Here is a 20261-nt window from a genome sequence, read left to right as displayed (position 1 = left end):
GGATTCAAAATCCTTCCTTATTGTGTACGCTAGTCCGGGCACAGTATACTAACTGAGGCTTGGAGGAGGGTCATAGGGGGAGGAGCCAGTGCACACCAGGTAGTCCTAAAGCTTTTCTTTTTGTACCCAGTCTCCTGCGGAGCCGCTATTCCCCATGGTCCTTACGGAGTTCCCAGCATCCACTACGGACTAAGAGAAATAGAATTATCGGTAAGTAAATTCTTATTTTTGCAAAGGCCTTCGATACAGTGCCTCACAGGAGACTGATGATCAAATTAAAGGAGCTTGGCCTAGGAAAAACTATTTGCACATGGATAAGTAACTGGCTGGATAGCAGGGTACAGTGAGTAGTGGTCAACGGGAAGTCCTCAACCTGGTCCCCAGTAGTCAGCGGAATACCATAAGGGTCCGTACTCTGGCCTCTATTCAACATATTTATCAATGACCTAGAAATAGGCCTGGAACGCATAGTGTCAATATTTGAAGATGATACTAAACTGTGTAATGTAAGTAACTCCGAATTGGATGTTAAGTCCTTGCAGAATGATCTATCTAAACTTGAATTCTGGGCGTCTATATGGAAAATGAGGTTCAATACAGACAAATGCAAGGTTATGCATTTCGGGGCTAAAAACAAACTTGCAGCCTACATATTAAATGGGGAACATCTAGGGGAAACTGAATTGGAAAAAGATTTGGGGGTATTCATTGATAATAGGCTTAATAACCATACACAATGTCAAAGCGCAGTAAAGAAGGCAAGTAAGGTGATAGCGTGCATAAAATGGGGAATTGAGACAAGGGACTCTGATGTAATCCTGCCGCTGTATAAAGCCTTGGTACGTCCGCACCTGGAATATTTTCAGGTTTGGGCACCACTGTATAAAAGAAGATATTTGTGAACTCGAAAGGGTTCAAAGGCAAGCTACTAAATTGATTAAAGGCCAGAGGGACTGGATTACGAGGAAAGGCTTACTAGGTTGAATATGTATACACTAGAAAAGAGGCGCCTAAGAGGAGATATCATTAATATCTTCAAGTATGTAAAGGGACATCACAAAGTTATCAGAGGAATTATTTATTAAAAGAACACAGTTTAGGACACGTGGGCACTCGCTGCGGCTGGAGTATTTCTGAGCGCAACGGAGGAAAGGGTTCTTCACTGTTAGGGCAATAAGGATTCCTGCCAGGGGGAAGGTGGTAATGGTGAACTCTGTACATGGATTTAAAAAAGGAATAGATACATTTCTGAAAAATGATATCCAAGGTTATAATTAAAATATCTACATGGTTAATCCGGGGGTAATATGAGATATAGTAGTTAACTAGTCACAACATTATTCAGCGGGTATGTTGAATCATCACAACTTAATACGGGTTGAACACGATGGGCAATTTGCCTCTATTCAACCTGAAAAATATAAAGGAATGTTGAATTTGATTCACCCGATTGTTGTCGCGTGTGCTTATTAAATGTAAGAAATAGCCTCAGTCTGCATTAACGGTGCTTACAGCGCAAATGTTCTTTTTCGGTCAAGTGGTCTAGGATGCATCAGTTCCTCCAGCATGCTCCCTGAGTGTCAACTTTGACTTCGGTCAATCCCAACTTCCAATCCCTCGCCCCCTCATGCTTGATCCCTACTCACCCCCCACCCCCTCCAACCTCTTTTAAAATAAGCTCTCGCAAGCAATGCCCTTAGTTCACTACTCTTGTCCTTCTACCTTTTTACTGCCTTATTTAAGTCTACATCTTAATGTTATTTGTGGTAATCTAATCCTCGTTATATATGTAAAAGTAGTTATGCTTGTATTTTTATGTATACCCTGATTGTATTACTGCTCTGTATTCTAATGCAGAACTTTGTGGTACCGTATGAATGCTGCTATTGTGTGTAATTATTTTATAGATCGATCAAGAACTGATAAATTCTTCTGGAAAATTTTTACTCCTGGATCGAATGTTGCCAGAACTGAAAAAAAGAGGACACAAGGTATCTCCTGAATCTATACTCTTAAATCTAATTACATTTGAAATGTTTCTTCATAATGAGCTGCACTTTATTTTACATCTGATTTACATCTCTGGTTTTAATTTTTTTAAAGTGTTTGTCTACCTCTGCAACTTTATTACAAGCAATGTGCAACAGTGGTTATAATTGTAACCTCACAGCTTTGGTCATTTGTTCACTGCTTGGATCTGTACACTATCTGAGATCAGTATCATTTTCCGATGGACGGGATGCTGGCTGTCTGTATACAGACGGCGGCATCCTGTCCATCAGAATCCCAACAGTCCCCCATTAAGGCCCCTCACCTTTTCCCTAACCCTACCCTCTTGGTGCCTAATTCTCCCTTGCCCGTTGTCTAAACCTCACCCTACCAACTTGATGCCTATCCTTCCCTCTACGGTCCCTAATCTTCGTGTGGCTGCACCCTAATGCTACCCCCCCTTCTCCTGTCTAAAGCTAGCTAACTGCTTCCCCTCTTGAGTGCTTTGTATGCTCTCCCATGTTTGCATGGGTTTCCTCCAACACAAATATATGAATAGGTAAATTTTGAGTCTGACTAAATTATATACCTTAGAGCAGAGTTTGGGAGCCATTACAGTCCAGTTTTAAGGATATCCTGCTTGAGCCCAGGTGACTTAATTAGTACCCCTCAGTCAATTAGATTTATCTTAGTTGTCAGGATCTCCATCTGGGAGAATGGGCTCTTCACCAGGAAGTGTTCAAAGCTCTAGTACACCTATGGGGTTGTCCACAAGTGGACCTTATGGCGTCACGGCTCAATAATCTGCTTCCTCGATACAACACTGGACCCTCAAGCAGAAGTAGTGGACGCTCCGTCAGTGCCTTGGCAGGACGTAAACCAGTTACAGCATCCCATTTGGCGGTCCTATGTAGACTGGTGTGAATGCAGGAGTTTTCTCAGACTCCTTTCGCCTCTCTGGATTGTTGCTGTTTCTTCGAACAGACTTGGATTCAGCGATTCATCTGGGATCCCTTAAGGTGCAGGTGTCTGCACTTTCGATTTTCTTCCAACGACGACTGGCGCTCTTGCTGGAATTGCAGATCTTCTTACAGGAGTTCTCAGAAGCCAGCCTCCGTTTTGTACCACCCACAGCACATTGGGATTTTAATCTAGTGCTCTACTTCCTCCACTCCAGTGACTTTGAGCCTTTGGAGGCAGTGGACTTAAAATACCTTGGATGGAAGACCATCTTTCTTCTTTCTGTCATTGAAACAGCAACTTTCTAATTTGAGTTTCTCAATCTGTTTTCTCTGCAGCACGCTAACTAAGAAAATAGCAGCAATCTGAAACTTGGGTTAACAAATTTGTGGGCTTTTCCTCCTTTTTCTTTTTCTTTTGCTTGCTATTATGATTGAGGGCCTCTATTCAACGCTGCATAAAATGGTGGTGCTATGTAAACAAAGTAATACCAGTTGATATGCAAGTTCTTTCCACATAGTAACAGTCCTTGTGAAGGATAGTCATAATGGCCAACGTGCTTGAACTCTACACACCACTACTCATACTAGTCGCTAATTAATAAAACGTGCGTGATTATTTTGCTAGCCATATCTGCTTTCTTCTAGACATAAATGACCTCTTGCGTTCTATGTAGAGCTTAGTTATGTTTCTCTTTCATCCATCTGGGGGACGCTGCGCCATTACTTGTGGGTTAGAGGAGTTTGGCACAGAACTATTAAAACCTGACTCCTCCCCCCTCTAACCCCTCCCATCTCCTTCCTGCCTAGCCAGTACCTCAGTTTTAGTTTTGTGCCTGTGGAGTACAGACACAGTTTTTCTTTCTCCTTAGATTTTTTTTTTTTTTTTTTCTTTTTCCTTTCTTATTTTTCTATACCTAGTCCCTGTCTACAGGTGACAGGTATAAATGGAACAAGGATGCTGTCAGAAAGGGCCACCATACCTTGGTCACTGGGGCCTTTTTATTCACTAAAACGACAGATCAAAAAGGTACTGGACAGCCACAATCTGTCACTGACAGTATTGGGCTGTCCCTAACTGCTTTTATTATTATTTTATTATTATTATTATTATTTTATTTAATATTTATTTATTTGATATTAATATTTCACCCCCCCCGACCCCCTCTCCCCCGGCGCAAGCCCGCCAGCGGGAGCTATGCCGGAGACCTGTATCCCTACACCCGCAGTAGTGTCTGAGGGGCTGTGGGGACGGACGGGGATCCCGGAGAAGCCGCCGCGTAAGTCGCTATACTTAGCAACGCGCGGCAGCCCGAACTTCCGGTTGATCGCGTAGTAACAGAGAGTGCAGGGACGGCTTCCCGCCCTGCTCTGCCCGCGCGCGCGTCACTTTGCCTGACGCCATCTTCCGGAGGGGACGCTGTGCAGTACAGGAGAGCCTCTCAGGGGGAGACTTTATTTACAAAACCGCAAGTATAGAGGGGCTATTCATAGGGGGAGATTACAATCAAGCTAATGAGCTAAGGCTGTTTATTACTTGGCAAAGAGAGCCAGCATACTGGGTTACAGTCCCAGAGATCTCTTCAAGCTATAAATTTCTTATTGAAAGGTCACTAGTCACAATTGTATGCTACTTTCTTTAGTACATTCAGAATAGAGAAAATGACTGGTAAACCGGACAAACCTTCAAAGGGAAAAACGGCCTCAGTGGTTTAATTTTCCTGCTCTCAGTGTGGCTCAAAGCTAGCAAAATGTAGTACTGACGCGGGTACCCTATGTACAGCATGTTCTGGTGCAATTTCAGATTTGCGTCAGTCTAGAGAGACTGAATCTGCTCGGACTCAGGTGGAGCCCTTGAGGGCCCAGAATATGGGCAGGAGTATCACTGATTTAACTCAGTCCTTTAAATAAGTTTGTAAATGCGGCCAGCAGTTCGACTGCTACTAAGCGATCGCAGCCGTTACCAGCTATAGCGTTTCCAGGTAAGGAGGCGGACACTCTGTCATCTCCTTTGGAGGAGGGGGAGGTAGATCCTGAATGGGATGAAGTTTCGGCTTGGGAAGTTAGATTGCTAATAGAAGCCATTCGTCAGACTCTTAATATTCAGGACGCGGCGGTGGAGGAGACTCCTTCCCCCTTCTTCAAACGACAGAAGAGACAGGTTACTGCCTTCCCTTCTTATTCTCACTTTGCAGATATTTTAAAAGAACCCTGGCTTAAGCCGGATTCTCGTTTTCAGGCGCCTAAAAAGTTAAAGTTTCTATATCCCTTTACGGAGGAAGATACAAAATTTTGGGAGACGGACCCAAAGGTAGACGCTCCTATTTCACATCTGGCAAAAGCTACGGTGATTCCGTCGGTACAGTCTGTGACCTTAAAAGACACTACCGATAGGAAGATAGAAGCATTACTAAAATCTATGTTTTCTTTATCAGGTGTTTCCCTCCGTCCAGTACTGGCGAGTGCCTGGGTACTTAAGGCCGTGGATGAATGGCTTGCACAGGTGGTATCGGGAATGCAGTCGGACGATCCGTCAGAAGCCATCCAATTAGCAGAGCAGATTTCGGAGGCCCTCACTTATGTGGGTGAGGCCTGGTTGGATTCAGTTGCGCTACAGTCTCGGGTTTCAGCCTTGACAGTATCCGCAAGACGCTCCTTGTGGCTTAGAGTTTGGAATGCTGATTCTGACTCAAAGCAAACCTTGACGGCAGTGCCTTTTGAAGGTGAGTTTCTTTTTGGATCAGAGTTAAAGAAGATTATTTCAGACACTACTGGAGGAAAGAGCCCTTTCCTTCCATCTACACCTCACAAACCAAAACCTACAAGGTTTCGGTCCTTTCGTACACAGGGCAGAGGTAGTTTCCAATCCTTTCGTGCTTCCTACAGATTTCCAAGACGGGGGTCTTTCAGAGGAAGAGGATCCCAGGCTATTCGCAGGCCGGCCAGTAAGCCTGCCGACAAACCTGAGCCATGACGCCTCAGGTCTCCTGGAGGGATCAAAGAAGGTTGGGGCCCGGTTACTTCAGTTCAAGGATGTGTGGCTCCTATCGAAACCGGATCGGTGGATAATGGGAGTCATATCCAGAGGATATATGTTGGATTTCGAAGAAACAGTCCCAACCCGACTATTTATAACACCTCTCCCAGACGATCCCTCCAGACGTCAAGCTCTCCTTCAGGCAATAACAACCCTCTTACAAAATGGAGTAATCATTCCGGTTCCCTCTCATCAGAGGGGTCGGGGTTTTTACTCAGGTCTTTTTCTCGTAGACAAGCCGGATGGTTCGTTTCGAACCATTCTGAATCTGAAGGCTCTCAACCCGTATCCCTCAACCCAAAAATTCAAGAACATAAAAGACGCTTACTTACATGTCCCGATTTGGGTAGGACATCAATCTCTACTGAGATTTGCAGTGGGCCCGGAGCACTTTCAGTTTCAGGCTCTTCCCTTTGGTCTCTCTACGGCTCCCTGGGTTTTTTACAAAGGTCATAGGTCATGTAGTCGCAGTTCTCCGTTGTCAAGGGGTCAACATCACTCCATATTTGGACGACCTGTTGGTCAAGGCACCATCAGCGGAGATTCTCACTCAGAACCTGCATCTCACGATGGAGACGCTACAATCGTTCGGGTGGATAATCAACTTTCCAAAGTCATCTCTACTTCCTTCTCAGACAATGATTTTTCTAGGACTTCTATTCGACACCAACAGCCAGAAGGTGTTTCTTCCGGCGGACAAGATTCAGGGACTACAGTCCAGAATCCGAACCCTGTTACACTTACCAGTAGTGTCGGTCCTCAGATGTATGCAGGTGTTGGGCAAGATGGTATCCTCTTTCGAGGCAGTTCCATATGCCAGATTTCATGCCCGACCTCTCCAGACTCAGATTCTCAACTGTTGGACTCGGACGGAACCGCGTCTCGAATTACAGTTGATCCGCTTGTCGGTAAAGACTCGTCAGTCTCTTCAATGGTGGCTTCACAGTCGGAATTTGAAAAAGGGTACACCTTTCACTATCTGGTCTTGGATCATGGTCACCATGGATGCAAACCTCAGTGGTTGGGGGGCAGTGTTCCAGACTCCTCACTTCCAGGGACGCTGGAGCAATCAGGAGTCAAAATTGCAAATCAACATTCTGGAACTAAGGGCGATTCGGTATGCACTCCTTCACATTCAAACCATGGTACAGGGTCAACCAGTTCGTGTGCAGTCCGACAATGCCACCGCAGTGGCTTACATCAACAAACAGGGAGGAACTCGCAGCTGGTCCGCAATGAGAGAAGTCGCTCAGATCCTCGCGTGGGCGGAACGTTGGGTTCCGGTGATCTCCGCGATCCACATTCCAGGAGGGAAGCAGACTTTTTGAGTCATCACACGATTCATCTGGGAGAATGGGAACTTCATCAGGAGGTGTTCCTCTCTCTAGTGGACCGATGGGGAATGCCAGACATAGACCTGATGGCGTCCCGCCTCAACGCAGAACTTCCTCACTACGGCGCAAGGACTCAGGATCCACAGGCATTCCTGATCGATGCTCTAACTGCTCCATGGCAGTTTCAACTGGGATATGTGTTTCCGCCAATTCCACTGATCCCGCGTCTACCTCAACGCATTCGGTGACAGGGTCTCGCAGTGATTCTAGTGGCTCCAGATTGGCCGCGTCGACAGTGGTACACTCTACTGCGCAAGTATGGTCGTCAGACTCCTTTCGCCTACCTCTGCGACCAGATCTTCTTATTCAAGGACCTTGTCGCCACCCAGATTTACATAGGATGGCTTTGACGGCTTGGCTCTTGAATCCAAGATTTTGAAGGCAAAAGGTCTTTCTCGATCGGTTGTTCAGATGATGATTCGAGCAAGGAAACCGGTGACCTCTGGCATTTACCATAGGATATGGCGTATTTACATTGCAGGGTGCGAAAAACGGAGACTAACTCCGCATTTGTTTAGGCTACCTCGCCTACTCTCTTTCCTTCAGGAGGGTCTCGACAAGGGCCTAAAGCTTTCTTCACTAAAAGGTCAGGTTTCTGCTTTATCGGTTCTTTTTCAGAAGAAACTAGCAAATATTCCAGAGGTTCAAACATTCCTGCAGGGAGTACTTCGGATTCAACCACCTTTTGTCCCTCCGGTTCCTCCCTGGGATTTAAACTTGGTCCTTACGACTCTTCAGACCTCTCCATTTGAACCCTTAGAATCGGTTGAACTCCGTTATCTGACACAGAAAGTTGTTTTTCTGTTGGCTATTGCCTCAGCTAGACGAGTATCTGAGTTGGCGGCTCTTTCTTGCAGACCCCCCTTGTTAGTGTTTCATGAGAACCGGGTGGTTCTACGGACTAAGCCTTCTTTCCTTCCAAAGGTTGTTTCAAAATTCCATTTAAATCAGGACATTGTCCTTCCGGCCTTTACTCCGACATCTTCTCCTGGGGAGGACTCTCATTTAGCTCTCCTGGATGTGGTTCGAGCTTTACGTGTCTATTTGTCTCGCACCGAGTCATTCCGGCGTACGGATAACTTGCTGGTTTTTGATTGATGCTCCGAAACGAGGTTGGCCGGCCTCCAAAAATACTGTGGCCCGTTGGATAACTTCGGCCGTAAGACAGGCTTACGTGTCTGCTAATGTTTCGGTTCCTGACTCAATTAGGGCTCATTCTACTAGAGCTGTTGGAGCCTCTTGGGGCTGTTCGCGGTGGTGCATCTGTTGAGCAACTGTGCAGGGCGGCAACCTGGTCGTCAATTCATACTTTCACACATACTTTCACCGTTTTCATACTTTTGGTTTGGAGACTGCCGCTGTTGGGCGTCGTATATTAAAGACGGCTATGCCGTCCCCGTCTCCCTCCTCTTATTAGCTTGCTTTGGGAAATCCCACAAGTAATGGCGCAGCGTCCCCCAGATGGATGAAAGAGAAAAGGTGATTTTTGTTACTTACCGTAAAATCTCTTTCTCTGATTCCATCTGGGGGACGCTGCGATCCCTCCCAGATGTTTGTCTGGTTTAACCAGTTAATTTTCTTTGATCTATCTCCTTTGGCTTGGCTAAACGTTAACTGAGGTACTGGCTAGGCAGGAAGGAGATGGGAGGGGTTAGAGGGGGGAGGAGTCAGGTTTTAATAGTTCTGTGCCAAACTCCTCTAACCCACAAGTAATGGCGCAGCGTCCCCCAGATGGAATCAGAGAAAGAGATTTTACGGTAAGTAACAAAAATCACCTTTTTTTTTTTTTTTTTTTTAATCTTGCAGGTTTTGATGTTCTCACAAATGACCATGATGTTGGACATAATAATGGATTACTGCTACTACAGATGTTTCAACTTCAGCAGGTTGGATGGAAGTATGAAGTATGAAGAAAGAGAAGAAAATGTAAACCTTAGTCCTTTCTACTTTCACATAATCTTTGCAATAGAGCAATAGCCACATTTTTTGTTCTTGGAAATCTAGAGATTGATATGCCATTATTTCGCTTATTTTAATTTGTTGGCCGTATTTATTGCTTCCTCACTTAGGGGGCTATTTATCACTGTAGAGTTGCAGTATATCCCAATGCCTGTTTTCAGGGGATACCTGCAAATATTGGTACTATTGCAACTACCTTACTAAAGTTTTACTCTGTAAACCTACTCAAATCAATATTACTGTGTTTTTTTGTTTTATTTTGTTTTTCAAATTACATTGCATGGTTAAAAGTTTTAGAAAGCTGTTCTAAGTGGATATATATCTGTACTATGTTAAGAACCTATAATGATTGAGTGGCTTTTACTTGACCTTACATTTGTTAGATTTTATTAACACCTTTTGTTGGAGGTGGATGGTTGCTGTGTGGGGGAGGGGGCTGTAATCCGGTTGTACATGTTTGTAGACTTATTTATTCAGTATTGGCCAGGACGCCAGTCCTTTAGGACGCTGAAGTGGCTAGTTATAAAGTGGCAGCTTAAATCAATAGCAGTGTTATACCTATGCAAAACCGAAGGTAAACAGAAGGCAAACAAACCAACAAGATAACAGAAGGACTGCGTTACAACCACAAAACTCAGGATCAGGAGTTCTCCCCTCATCTCTACCATGACAATTCCAGGATCAGGATTACCACCTCTCTGGCTGAGAACATCAAGTCTGCCCCTGGGCCTAAACCTAAAGATGAGCAGGGAGCTGTGGGAGTGGGGACATCTCCATTGGTCCTGAGGGTGCATTCTCCTACCCAACCGTACCATGATCTTATCAAAATAATGTTATCCCAATTTTCCTTCTGACACTGGTTACCTGTAATTGTTCTTTATCTCCCCTTTTTAGAGAGAGCGAGAGAGAGCGCGATTTATATCTATCTCTATATGTCTATATCTGTCTATCTATCTATAGCTATCTATCTATATCTCTATCTATTTTTTCTCTGACGTCCTAGTGGATGCTGGGTACTCCGTAAGGACCATGGGGAATAGACGGGCTCCGTAGGAGACTGGGCACTCTAAAAGAAAGATTAGGTACTATCTGGTGTGCACTGGCTCCTCCCTCTATGCCCCTCCTCCAGCCCTCAGTTAGAATCTGTGCCCGAGCTTGTTGCACACTAGGGGCTCTCCTGAGCTTCTAGTAAAGTATTTGTTAGGTTTTTTATTTTCAGTGAGATCTGCTGGCAACAGACAGCTGTGCGCCATTGCTCCCTATGCACACCACAAACTCCGGTCACTGATGGGTGCAGGGCGCTGGAGGGGAGGGGGGGGGGGGGGGCCTGGGCTGCAATTAGAGTACCTTACATTGGCAAACAGCACATAATAGTCTAAAAAAAACTATATGTGCAAAAATCCCCTGCCATAATATAAATATAAATAGAGCGGGAGAAGTCCGCCGAGAAGGGGGCGGGGCTATCTCCCTCAGCACACTGGCGCCATTTCCTCTTCACAGCTCTGCTGGAAGACGGCTCCCCAGGCTCTCCCCTGCAGTTTCCAGGCTCAAAGGGTAAAAGAGAGGGGGGGGGGGGGGGGGGCACAAAATTTAGGCGAAAACTGTATATGTAAAGCAGCTATAGGGACAAATCACTTTGTGTTAGTGTAAATCCCTGATTATATAGCGCTGTGGTGTGTGCTGGCATACTCTCTCTCTGTCTCCCCAAAGGACTTTGTGGGGTCCTGTCCTCAGTCAGAGCATTCCCTGTGTGTGTGTGGTGTGTCGGTACGGCTGTGTCGACATGTTTGATGAGGAAGCTTATGTGGAGGCGGAGCAGCTGCCGCTAAGTGTGATGTCACCCCCTGCGGGGCCGACACCAGAGTGGATGGATATGTGGAAAGTTTTACACGACAGTGTCAACTCCTTGCATAAAAGGTTCGATGACATAACAGCTGTGGGACAGCCGGCTTCTCAGCCAGTGCCTGCCCAGGCGTCTCAAAGGCCATCAGGGGCTCAAAAACGCCCGCTACCTCAGATGGCAGACACAGATGTCGACACTCCAGTGTTGACGAGGACGAGAGTAATGTACATTCCACTAGGGCCATCCGTTGCATGATTACGGCAATGAAAGATGTGTTGCACATTTCTGACGTTAACCCAGGTACCACTAAAAAGGGTATTATCTGATGGGGGAAAAACCACTGGTTGCTTTTTCTCCCCAAACATGAGTTGAATGAAGTGTGTGAAGAAGCGTGGGCTTCCCCCGATAAGAAACTAGTGATTTCTAAAAAGTTACTGAAGGCGTACCCTTTCCCGCCAGAGGATAGGTTACGTTGGGAGACATCCCCTAAGGTGGACAAGGCGCTCACATGCTTATCAAAAAAGGTGGCACTGCCTTCTCAGGATACGGCCGCCTTAAAAGAACCTGCAGATAGAAAGCAGGAGGCTATCCTGAAGTCTGTGTATACACACTCGGGTACTATACTGAGACCTGCTATTGCTTCAGCATGGATGTGTAGTGCTGCAGCAGCGTGGTCTGATTCCCTGTCTGATAACATTGATTCCCTGGACAGGGACACTATATTGCTAACCATAGAGCATATTAAAGACGTAGTCTTATATATGAGAGATGCACAGAGGGACATTTGCCGGCTGGCATCTAGAATTAATGCTATGTCCATTTCTGCCAGGAGAGTATTATGGACTCTGCAGTGGACAGGTGATGATTCTAAAAGGCACATGAAAGTTTTGCCTTATAAGGGTGAGGAATTGTTTGGGGACGGTCTTTAAGACCTCGTATCCACAGCAGCAGCTGGGAAGTCGACTTTTTTACTTCCGGTTCCCTCACAGCTTAAGAAAGCACCGTATTATCAAGTACAGTCCTTTCGGCCTCAGAAAGGCAAGCGAGTTAGAGGCGCGTCCTTTCTGCCCAGAGGCAGGGGTAGAGGGAAAAAGCTGCATCATACAGCCAGTTCCCAAGAACAAAAATCCTCCCCTGCTTCCACTAAGTCCACCGCATGACGCTGGGGCTCCACATGTGGAGCCAGGTACGGTGGGGGCCTGTCTCCGGAACTTCAGCGACCAGTGGGTTCGCTCACAGGTGGATCTCTGGGTTCTACAAGTGGTATCTCAGGGATACAAGCTGGAATTCGAGACGTCTCCCCCTTGCCGTTACCTCAAATCAGCCTTGCCAGCTACTCCCCAGGATAGGGAGGTAGTACTGGCGGCAATTCACAAGCTGTACCTCCAGCAGGTGATAATCAAAGTTCCCCTCCTTCAACAGGGACGGGGTTAATATTCCACAATGTTTGTGGTACCGAAACCAGACGGTTCGGTAAGACACATTCTAAATTTGAAATCCTTGAACACTTTTTTTATATAAGGAAGTTCAAGTTCAAAATGGAATCGCTCAGGGCGGTTATTGCAAGCCTGGAAGAGGGGGATTACATGGTAGCACTGGACATCAAGGATGCTTACCTACATGTCCCCATTTACCCACCTCACCAGGTGTACCTCCGTTTTGTGGTACAGGACTGCCATTACCAATTCCAGACGTTGCCGTTTGGTCTGTCCACGGCACCGAGGGTATTTACCAAAGTAATGGCCGAAATGATGATACTCCTTCGAAAGAAGGGAGTTATAATTATCCCGTACTTGGACGATCTCCTTATAAAGGCGAGGTCCAGGGAGCAGTTGTTGGTCGGAGTAGCACTTTCTCAGGAAGTGCTACAACAGCACGGCTGGATTCTGAATATCCCGAAGTTGCAGCTGGTTCCTACGACGCGTCTGCTGTTCCTGGGTATGATTCTGGACACAGAACAGAATAAGGTGTTTCTCCCGGAGGAGAAGGCCACGGAGTTGTCATCTCTGGTCAGAGACCTCCTAAAACCAAAACAGGTGTTGGTGCATCACTGCACGCAAATCCTGGGAAAGATGGTAACTTATGAGGAAATTCCTTTCGGCAGGTTCCATGCACGGATCTTTCAGTGGGATCTGTTAGACAAGTGGTCCGGATCGCATCTTCAGATGCATCGGCTGATCACCCTGTCCCCGAGGGCCAGGGTCTCTGCTGTGGTGGCTGCAGAGTGCTCATCTTCTCGAGGGCCGCAGATTCGGCATACAGGACTGGATCCTGGTGACCACGGATGCAAGCCTCTGAGGTTGAGGGGCAGTCACTCAGGGAAGAAACTTCCAAGGACAATGGTCGAGTCAGGAAGCTTCCCTACACAAATGTTCTGGAACTAAGGGCCATTTACAATGCCCTAAGTCAGGCAAGATCCCTGCTTCAAAACCAGCCGGTGCTGATTCAGTCAGACAACATCACGGCGGTCGCCCATGTAAACAGACAGGGCGGCACAAGAAGCAGGATGGCGATGGCAGAAGCCACAAGGATTCTCCGATGGGCGGAAAATCACGTGATAGCATTGTCAGCAGTGTTCATTCCGGGAGTGGACAACTGGGAAGCAGACTTCCTCAGCAGGCACGACCACGACCTCCACCCGGGAGAGTGGGGACTTCATCCAGAAGTCTTCCAGCTGATTGTAAATCGTTGGGAAAGGCCACAGGTGGACATGATGGCGTCCCGCCTCAACAAAAAGCTAAAAAGATATTGCGCCAGGTCAAGGGATCCTCAGGCGATAGCTGTGGACGCTCTAGTGACACCGTGGGTGTACCAGTCGGTTTATGTGTTCCCTCCTCTTCCTCTCATACCAAAGGTACTGAGGATAATAAGAAAGAGAGGAGTAAGAACTATACTCATCGTTCCGGATTGGCCAAGGAGAACTTGGTATCCGGAACTACAAGAAATGATCTCAGAGGACCCTTGGCCTCTGCCGCTCCGACAGGACCTGCTACAGCAGGAGCCCTGTCTGTTCCAAGGCTTACCGGGGCTGCGTTTGACGGCATGGCGGTTGAACGCCGGATCCTGATGGAAAAGGGCATTCCAGTTGAAGTCATTCCTACGCTGATAAGCTAGGAAGGATGTGACAGCAAAACATTATCACCGCATATGGAGAAAATATGTTGCTTGGTGTGAGGCTATGAAGGCCCCAACAGAGGAATTTCAGCTGAGTCGATTTCTGCACTTCCTACAGTCAGGAGTGACTATGGGCCTAAAATTGGGATCCATAAAAGTCTAGATTTCGGCCCGGTCTATTTTCTTTCAAAAAGAACTGGCTTCACTGCCTGGAGTTCAGACGTTTGTTAATGGAGTGCTGCATATTCAGCCCCCTTTTGTGCCTCCAGTGGCACCTTGGGATCTCAACGTTGTGTTGGATTTCCTAAAGTCACATTGGTTTGAGCCACTTCAGACCGTGGAGTTGAAATATCTCACGTGGAAAGTGGTCATGCTTTTGGCCTTGGCTTCGGCTAGGCGTGTGTCAGAATTGGCGGCTTTGTCATGTAAAAGCCCCTATCTGATCTTCCATATGGACAGGGCAGAATTGAGGACTCGTCCCCAATTTCTCCCTAAGGTGGTATCAGCGTTTCATTTGAACCAACCTATTGTGGTGCCTCGGCTACTCGGGACTTGGAGGCTTCCAAGCTGATGGATGTAGTCCGGGCCCTGAAAATCTATGTTTCCAGGACGGCTAGAGTCAGAAAAACTGACTCGCTGTTTATCCTGCATGCACCCAACAAGCTGGGTGCTCCTGCTTCTAAGCAGACTATTGCTCGCTGGATCTGTTGCACGATTCAACTTGCACATTCTGCGGCTGGACTGCCGCATCCTAAATCAGTCAAAGCCCATTCCACGAGGAAGGTGGGCTCTTCTTGGGCGGCTGCCCGAGGGATCTCTGCTTTACAACTTTGCCGAGCTGCTACCTGGTCGGAATCAAACACGTTTGCAAAATTCTACAAGTTTGATACCCTGGCTGAGGAGGACCTTAAGTTTGCTCATTCGGTGCTGTAGAGTCATCCGCACTCTCCCGCCCGTTTGGGAGCTTTGGTATAATCCCCATGGTCCTTACGGAGTACCCAGCATCCACTAGGACGTCAGAGAAAATAAGATTTTACTCACCGGTAAATCTATTTCTCGTAGTCCGTAGTGGATGCTGGGAGCCCGTCCCAAGTGCGGATTGTCTGCAATACTTGTATATAGTTATTGCTTAACTAAAGGGTTATTGTTATGAGCCATCTGTTCAGTGAGGCTCAGTTGTTATTCATACTGTTAACTGGGTATAGTTATCACGAGTTGTACGGTGTGATTGGTGTGGCTGGTATGAGTCTTACCCTGGATTCCAAATCCTTTCCTTGTAGTGTCAGCTCTTCCGGGCACAGTTTCCCTGACTGAGGTCTGGAGGAGGGGCATAGAGGGAGGAGCCCAGTGCACACCAGATAGTACCTAATCTTTCTTTTAGAGTGCCCAGTTTCCTGCGGAGCCCGTCTATTCCCCATGGTCCTTACGGAGTACCCAGCATCCACTACGGACTACGAGAAATAGATTTACGGGTGAGTAAAATCTTATTTTTTTTTATTGTACCTTTTTTTTTTTTTTTTTTTACTTCCACCCCACTACGTGCTATTCCTGCAATGTTTACCCCCCCTGATTGCACACCCTGCCATTGCGTCCTACATACATGGTACATCATACTACTACACAAGTGTCGGTTTTCATATATATGCACTGGGCCCTTGTATGGCTCACCTTCGAACTGCTGCCAACATGGCTGCCTCATCTGATGCGCTTGTGGATGGGATGAAAAATCGATGGACCTGGTAGTTTTGTCGGAACCCTACTCTGAACTTTAGGACTCTGAAATCACCCACATTTTGTGTAATCTCTTCTAGGGGTGGACTTTTCCACCCTGGGTAATCCTACGCTGTGCGCCCAAGATGGCTGCCACATCTGGAACCTTGTAAGGGTGGAATCCGCAACCCTTGGAAGTTATTACCCAAAATGCCTACACCAGTACTGCATTATGCTTTGTGTGCTTAAGGTTTTCATTTATTAGGTCTGTGGCTTATCTATTACTTAAATATTCTGTATTAAGTGCATTGTTTTTGATATCTGTAAAGCGCCTGGAGTCCTGTTGGAGAAAGAGCGCTATATAAATAAAATTATTATTATTACTTCAAATGTATGAAGTAGACTGCAATAGATATCTGCTGTGTTCCCTCCCGTTCTGACAGCAACTGCAGCCCCCCATAGGTTTTTATGGGAACTGCAAAATGGTCACATTTACCCAGTTCCATAATGCAAAGCATTCCACAGCGTAGCTGCTGATCTTCCAGAACCCTTCCCAACATTGGCAGCCGCAAATGCTCTGGCAGACAGCGCATACAAGAATCCTGAAGTGAAGAAACCTGTGATGCGGTCACATCACTATTAACACTTTGCAGTGATTTGCTCCTTTCTGAGCCCCTGTCCTTGTTGGTACAGTATTTAGAAATTCTGGAGAAAACGTGTGGGTTTTTTTTTTTTTTTTTTGTTGCCATGAATAGCTGTAACTAATCTCTGGTCTAAAACCCAATAATAAATATCCTCCTTAGTAACAGTTCGGATCATAAAATATTGTGGCACTTAAAGCTGTTCTAGTGTTAAGGGATTAGAACAGCCAGCACTCAAAAGCAGTGATGCCTGCCTCATATTAGTCTCTAACAGCCAATCAGCGTTCGGTTATATTGGTGATTTGTAAAAATTACACTGACTACATTAAATATATTTCTCTAACGTCCTAGTGGATGCTGGGGACTCCGTAAGGACCATGGGGAATAGACGTGCTCCGCAGGAGACTGGGCACTCTAAAGAAAGATTTAGTACTACCTGGTGTGCACTGGCTCCTCCCTCTATGCCCCTCCTCCAGACCTCAGTTAGAATCTGTGCCCGGCCAGAGCTGGGTGCTTTTAGTGAGCTCTCCTGAGCTTGCTAATAAGAAAGTATTTCTCTATCGTCCTAGTGGATGCTGGGGTTCCTGAAAGGACCATGGGGAATAGCGGCTCCGCAGGAGACAGGGCACAAAAAGTAAAGCTTTCCGATCAGGTGGTGTGCACTGGCTCCTCCCCCTATGACCCTCCTCCAAGCCTCAGTTAGATTTTTGTGCCCGGCCGAGAAGGGTGCAATCTAGGTGGCTCTCCTAAAGAGCTGCTTAGAAAAGTTTAGCTTAGGTTTTTTATTTTACAGTGAGTCCTGCTGGCAACAGGATCACTGCAACGAGGGACTTAGGGGAGAAGAAGTGAACTCACCTGCGTGCAGGATGGATTGGCTTCTTGACTACTGGACATCAGCTCCAGAGGGACGATCACAGGTACAGCCTGGATGGTCACCGGAGCCTCGCCGCCGGCCCCCTTGCAGATGCTGAAACAAGAAGAGGTCCAGAATCGGCGGCAGAAGACTCCTCAGTCTTCTAAAGGTAGCGCACAGCACTGCAGCTGTGCGCCATTTTCCTCTCAGCACACTTCACACGGCAGTCACTGAGGGTGCAGGGCGCTGGGAGGGGAGCGCCCTGGGAGGCAAATGAAAACCTATTTGGCTAAAAAATACCTCACATATAGCCTCCGGGGGCTATATGGAGATATTTAACCCCTGCCAGAATCCACTAAAGAGCGGGAGACGAGCCTGCCGTAAAAGGGGCGGGGCCTATCTCCTCAGCACACAGCGCCATTTTCCTTACACAGCTCCGCTGGTCAGGACGGCTCCCAGGTCTCTCCCCTGCACTGCACTACAGAAACAGGGTAAAACAAGAGAGGGGGGGCAAAATAGTGGCAAAAATTATATTATAAAAGCAGCTATACAGGGAGCACTTATTATAAGGCTATCCCTGTCATATATATATATATATATATATATATATAGCGCTTTGGTGTGTGCTGGCAAACTCTCCCTCTGTCTCCCCAAAGGGCTAGTGGGGTCCTGTCTTCGTTAAGAGCATTCCCTGTGTGTCTGCTGTGTGTCGGTACGTGTGTGTCGACATGTATGAGGACGATATTGGTGTGGAGGCGGAGCAATTGCCAAATATGGGGATGTCACCTCCTAGGGGGTCGACACCAGAATGGATGCCTTTATTTATGGAATTACGGGATAGTGTCAACACGCTAAAGCAGTCGTTTGACGACATGAGACGGCCGGACAATCAATTAGTGCCTGTCCAGGCGCCTCAAACACCGTCAGGGGCTGTAAAACGCCCTTTGCCTCAGTCGGTCGACACAGACCCAGACACAGGCACTGATTCCAGTGGCGACGGTGACGAATCAACCGTATTTTCCAGTAGGGCCACACGTTATATGATTTTGGCAATGAAGGAGGCGTTACATTTAGCTGATACTACAGGTACCACTAAACAGGGTATTATGTGGGGTGTGAAAAAACTACCTATAGTTTTTCCTGAATCAGAAGAACTAAATGAGGTGTGTGATGAAGCGTGGGTTGCCCCCGATAAAAAGATGCTAATTTCAAAGAAGTTATTGGCTTTATACCCTTTCCCGCCAGAGGTTAGGGCGCGCTGGGAAACACCTCCTAGGGTGGACAAGGCGCTCACACGCTTATCTAAACAAGTGGCGTTACCCTCTCCTGAGACGGCCGCACTTAAAGATCCAGTAGATAGGAGGATGGAAAATATCCAAAAAAGTATATACACACATACAGGTGTTATACTACGACCAGCTATAGCGACAGCCTGGATGTGCAGTGCTGGAGTAGCTTGGTCAGAGTCCCTGATTGAAAATATTGATACCCTGGATAGGGACAATGTTTTACTGTCTTTAGAGCAAATAAAGGATGCATTTCTTTATATGCGTGATGCACAGAGGGATATCTGCACACTGGCATCACGGGTAAGTGCTATGTCCATTTCGGCCAGAAGAAGTTTATGGACGCGACAGTGGTCAGGCGATGCGGACTCAAAACGGCATATGGAAGTTTTGCCGTATAAAGGGAAGGAGTTATTTGGAGTCGGTCTATCAGATTTGGTGGCCACGGCTACAGCCGGGAAATCCACCTTTTTACCTCAAGTTACTCCCCAACAGAAAAAGACACCGACTTTTCAACCGCAGCCCTTTCGTTCCTTTAAAAACAAGAGAGCAAAGGGATATTCATATCTGCCACGAGGCAGAGGAAGGGGGAAGAGACAGCAACAGGCAGCTCCTTCCCAGGAACAGAAGCCCTCCCCCGCTTCTACAAAAGCCTCAGCATGACGCTGGGGCTTCTCAAGCGGACTCGGGGGCGGTGGGCGGTCGTCTCAAGAATTTCAGCGCGCAGTGGGCTCACTCGCAGGTAGATCCCTGGATCCTGCAGATAATATCTCAGGGATACAGGTTGGAACTAGAGACAGATCCACCTCGCCGTTTCCTGAAGTCTGCTTTACCAACGTCCCCCTCCGAAAGGGAGACGGTCTTGGAAGCCATTCACAAGCTGTACTCTCAGCAGGTGATAGTCAAGGTACCTCTTCTACAACAAGGAAAGGGGTATTATTCCACTCTATTTGTGGTACCGAAGCCGGATGGCTCGGTAAGACCTATTCTAAATCTGAAGTCATTGAACCTGTACATAAAGAAGTTCAAGTTCAAGATGGAGTCACTCAGAGCAGTGATAGCGAACCTGGAAGAAGGGGACTTTATGGTATCCTTGGACATCAAGGATGCGTACCTCCACGTTCCAATTTACCCCTCACACCAGGGGTACCTCAGGTTCGTCGTACAAAACTGTCACTATCAGTTTCAGACGCTGCCGTTCGGATTGTCCACGGCACCTCGGGTCTTTACAAAGGTAATGGCCGAGATGATGATTCTTCTTCGAAGAAAATGCGTATTAATTATCCCATACTTGGACGATCTCCTGATAAGGGCAAGGTCCAGAGAACAGCTAGAGATGGGATTAGCACTGTCTCAAGAAGTGCTAAAACAGCACGGGTGGATTCTGAATATTCCAAAATCCCAGTTAATGCCAACAACTCGTCTGCTGTTCCTAGGGATGATTCTGGACACGGTTCAGAAAAAGGTTTTTCTCCA

At 46.9% G+C, this 20261-nt stretch overlaps 1 protein-coding gene across 1 annotated transcript in view; it reads left to right on the top strand.

The window, feature by feature from the left end:
* HELLS (helicase, lymphoid specific) overlaps positions 1–20261 on the top strand; it is a 270907-nt gene that overhangs the window by 91851 nt on the left and 158795 nt on the right. Inside the window, exons 16-17 of the mRNA XM_063961560.1 lie at positions 1908–1991; positions 9186–9305. Of these exons, the coding sequence (XP_063817630.1) occupies positions 1908–1991; positions 9186–9305 (204 nt within the window). The remainder of the gene's footprint in view (positions 1–1907; positions 1992–9185; positions 9306–20261) is intronic.

This window comes from Pseudophryne corroboree, chromosome 3, assembly GCF_028390025.1.
Source record: "Pseudophryne corroboree isolate aPseCor3 chromosome 3, aPseCor3.hap2, whole genome shotgun sequence".
NCBI lineage: Eukaryota > Metazoa > Chordata > Amphibia > Anura > Myobatrachidae > Pseudophryne > Pseudophryne corroboree.
The sequence above is the reverse complement of the archived record's forward strand: the minus strand, read 5'-3'. Positions and strand labels throughout refer to the sequence as shown.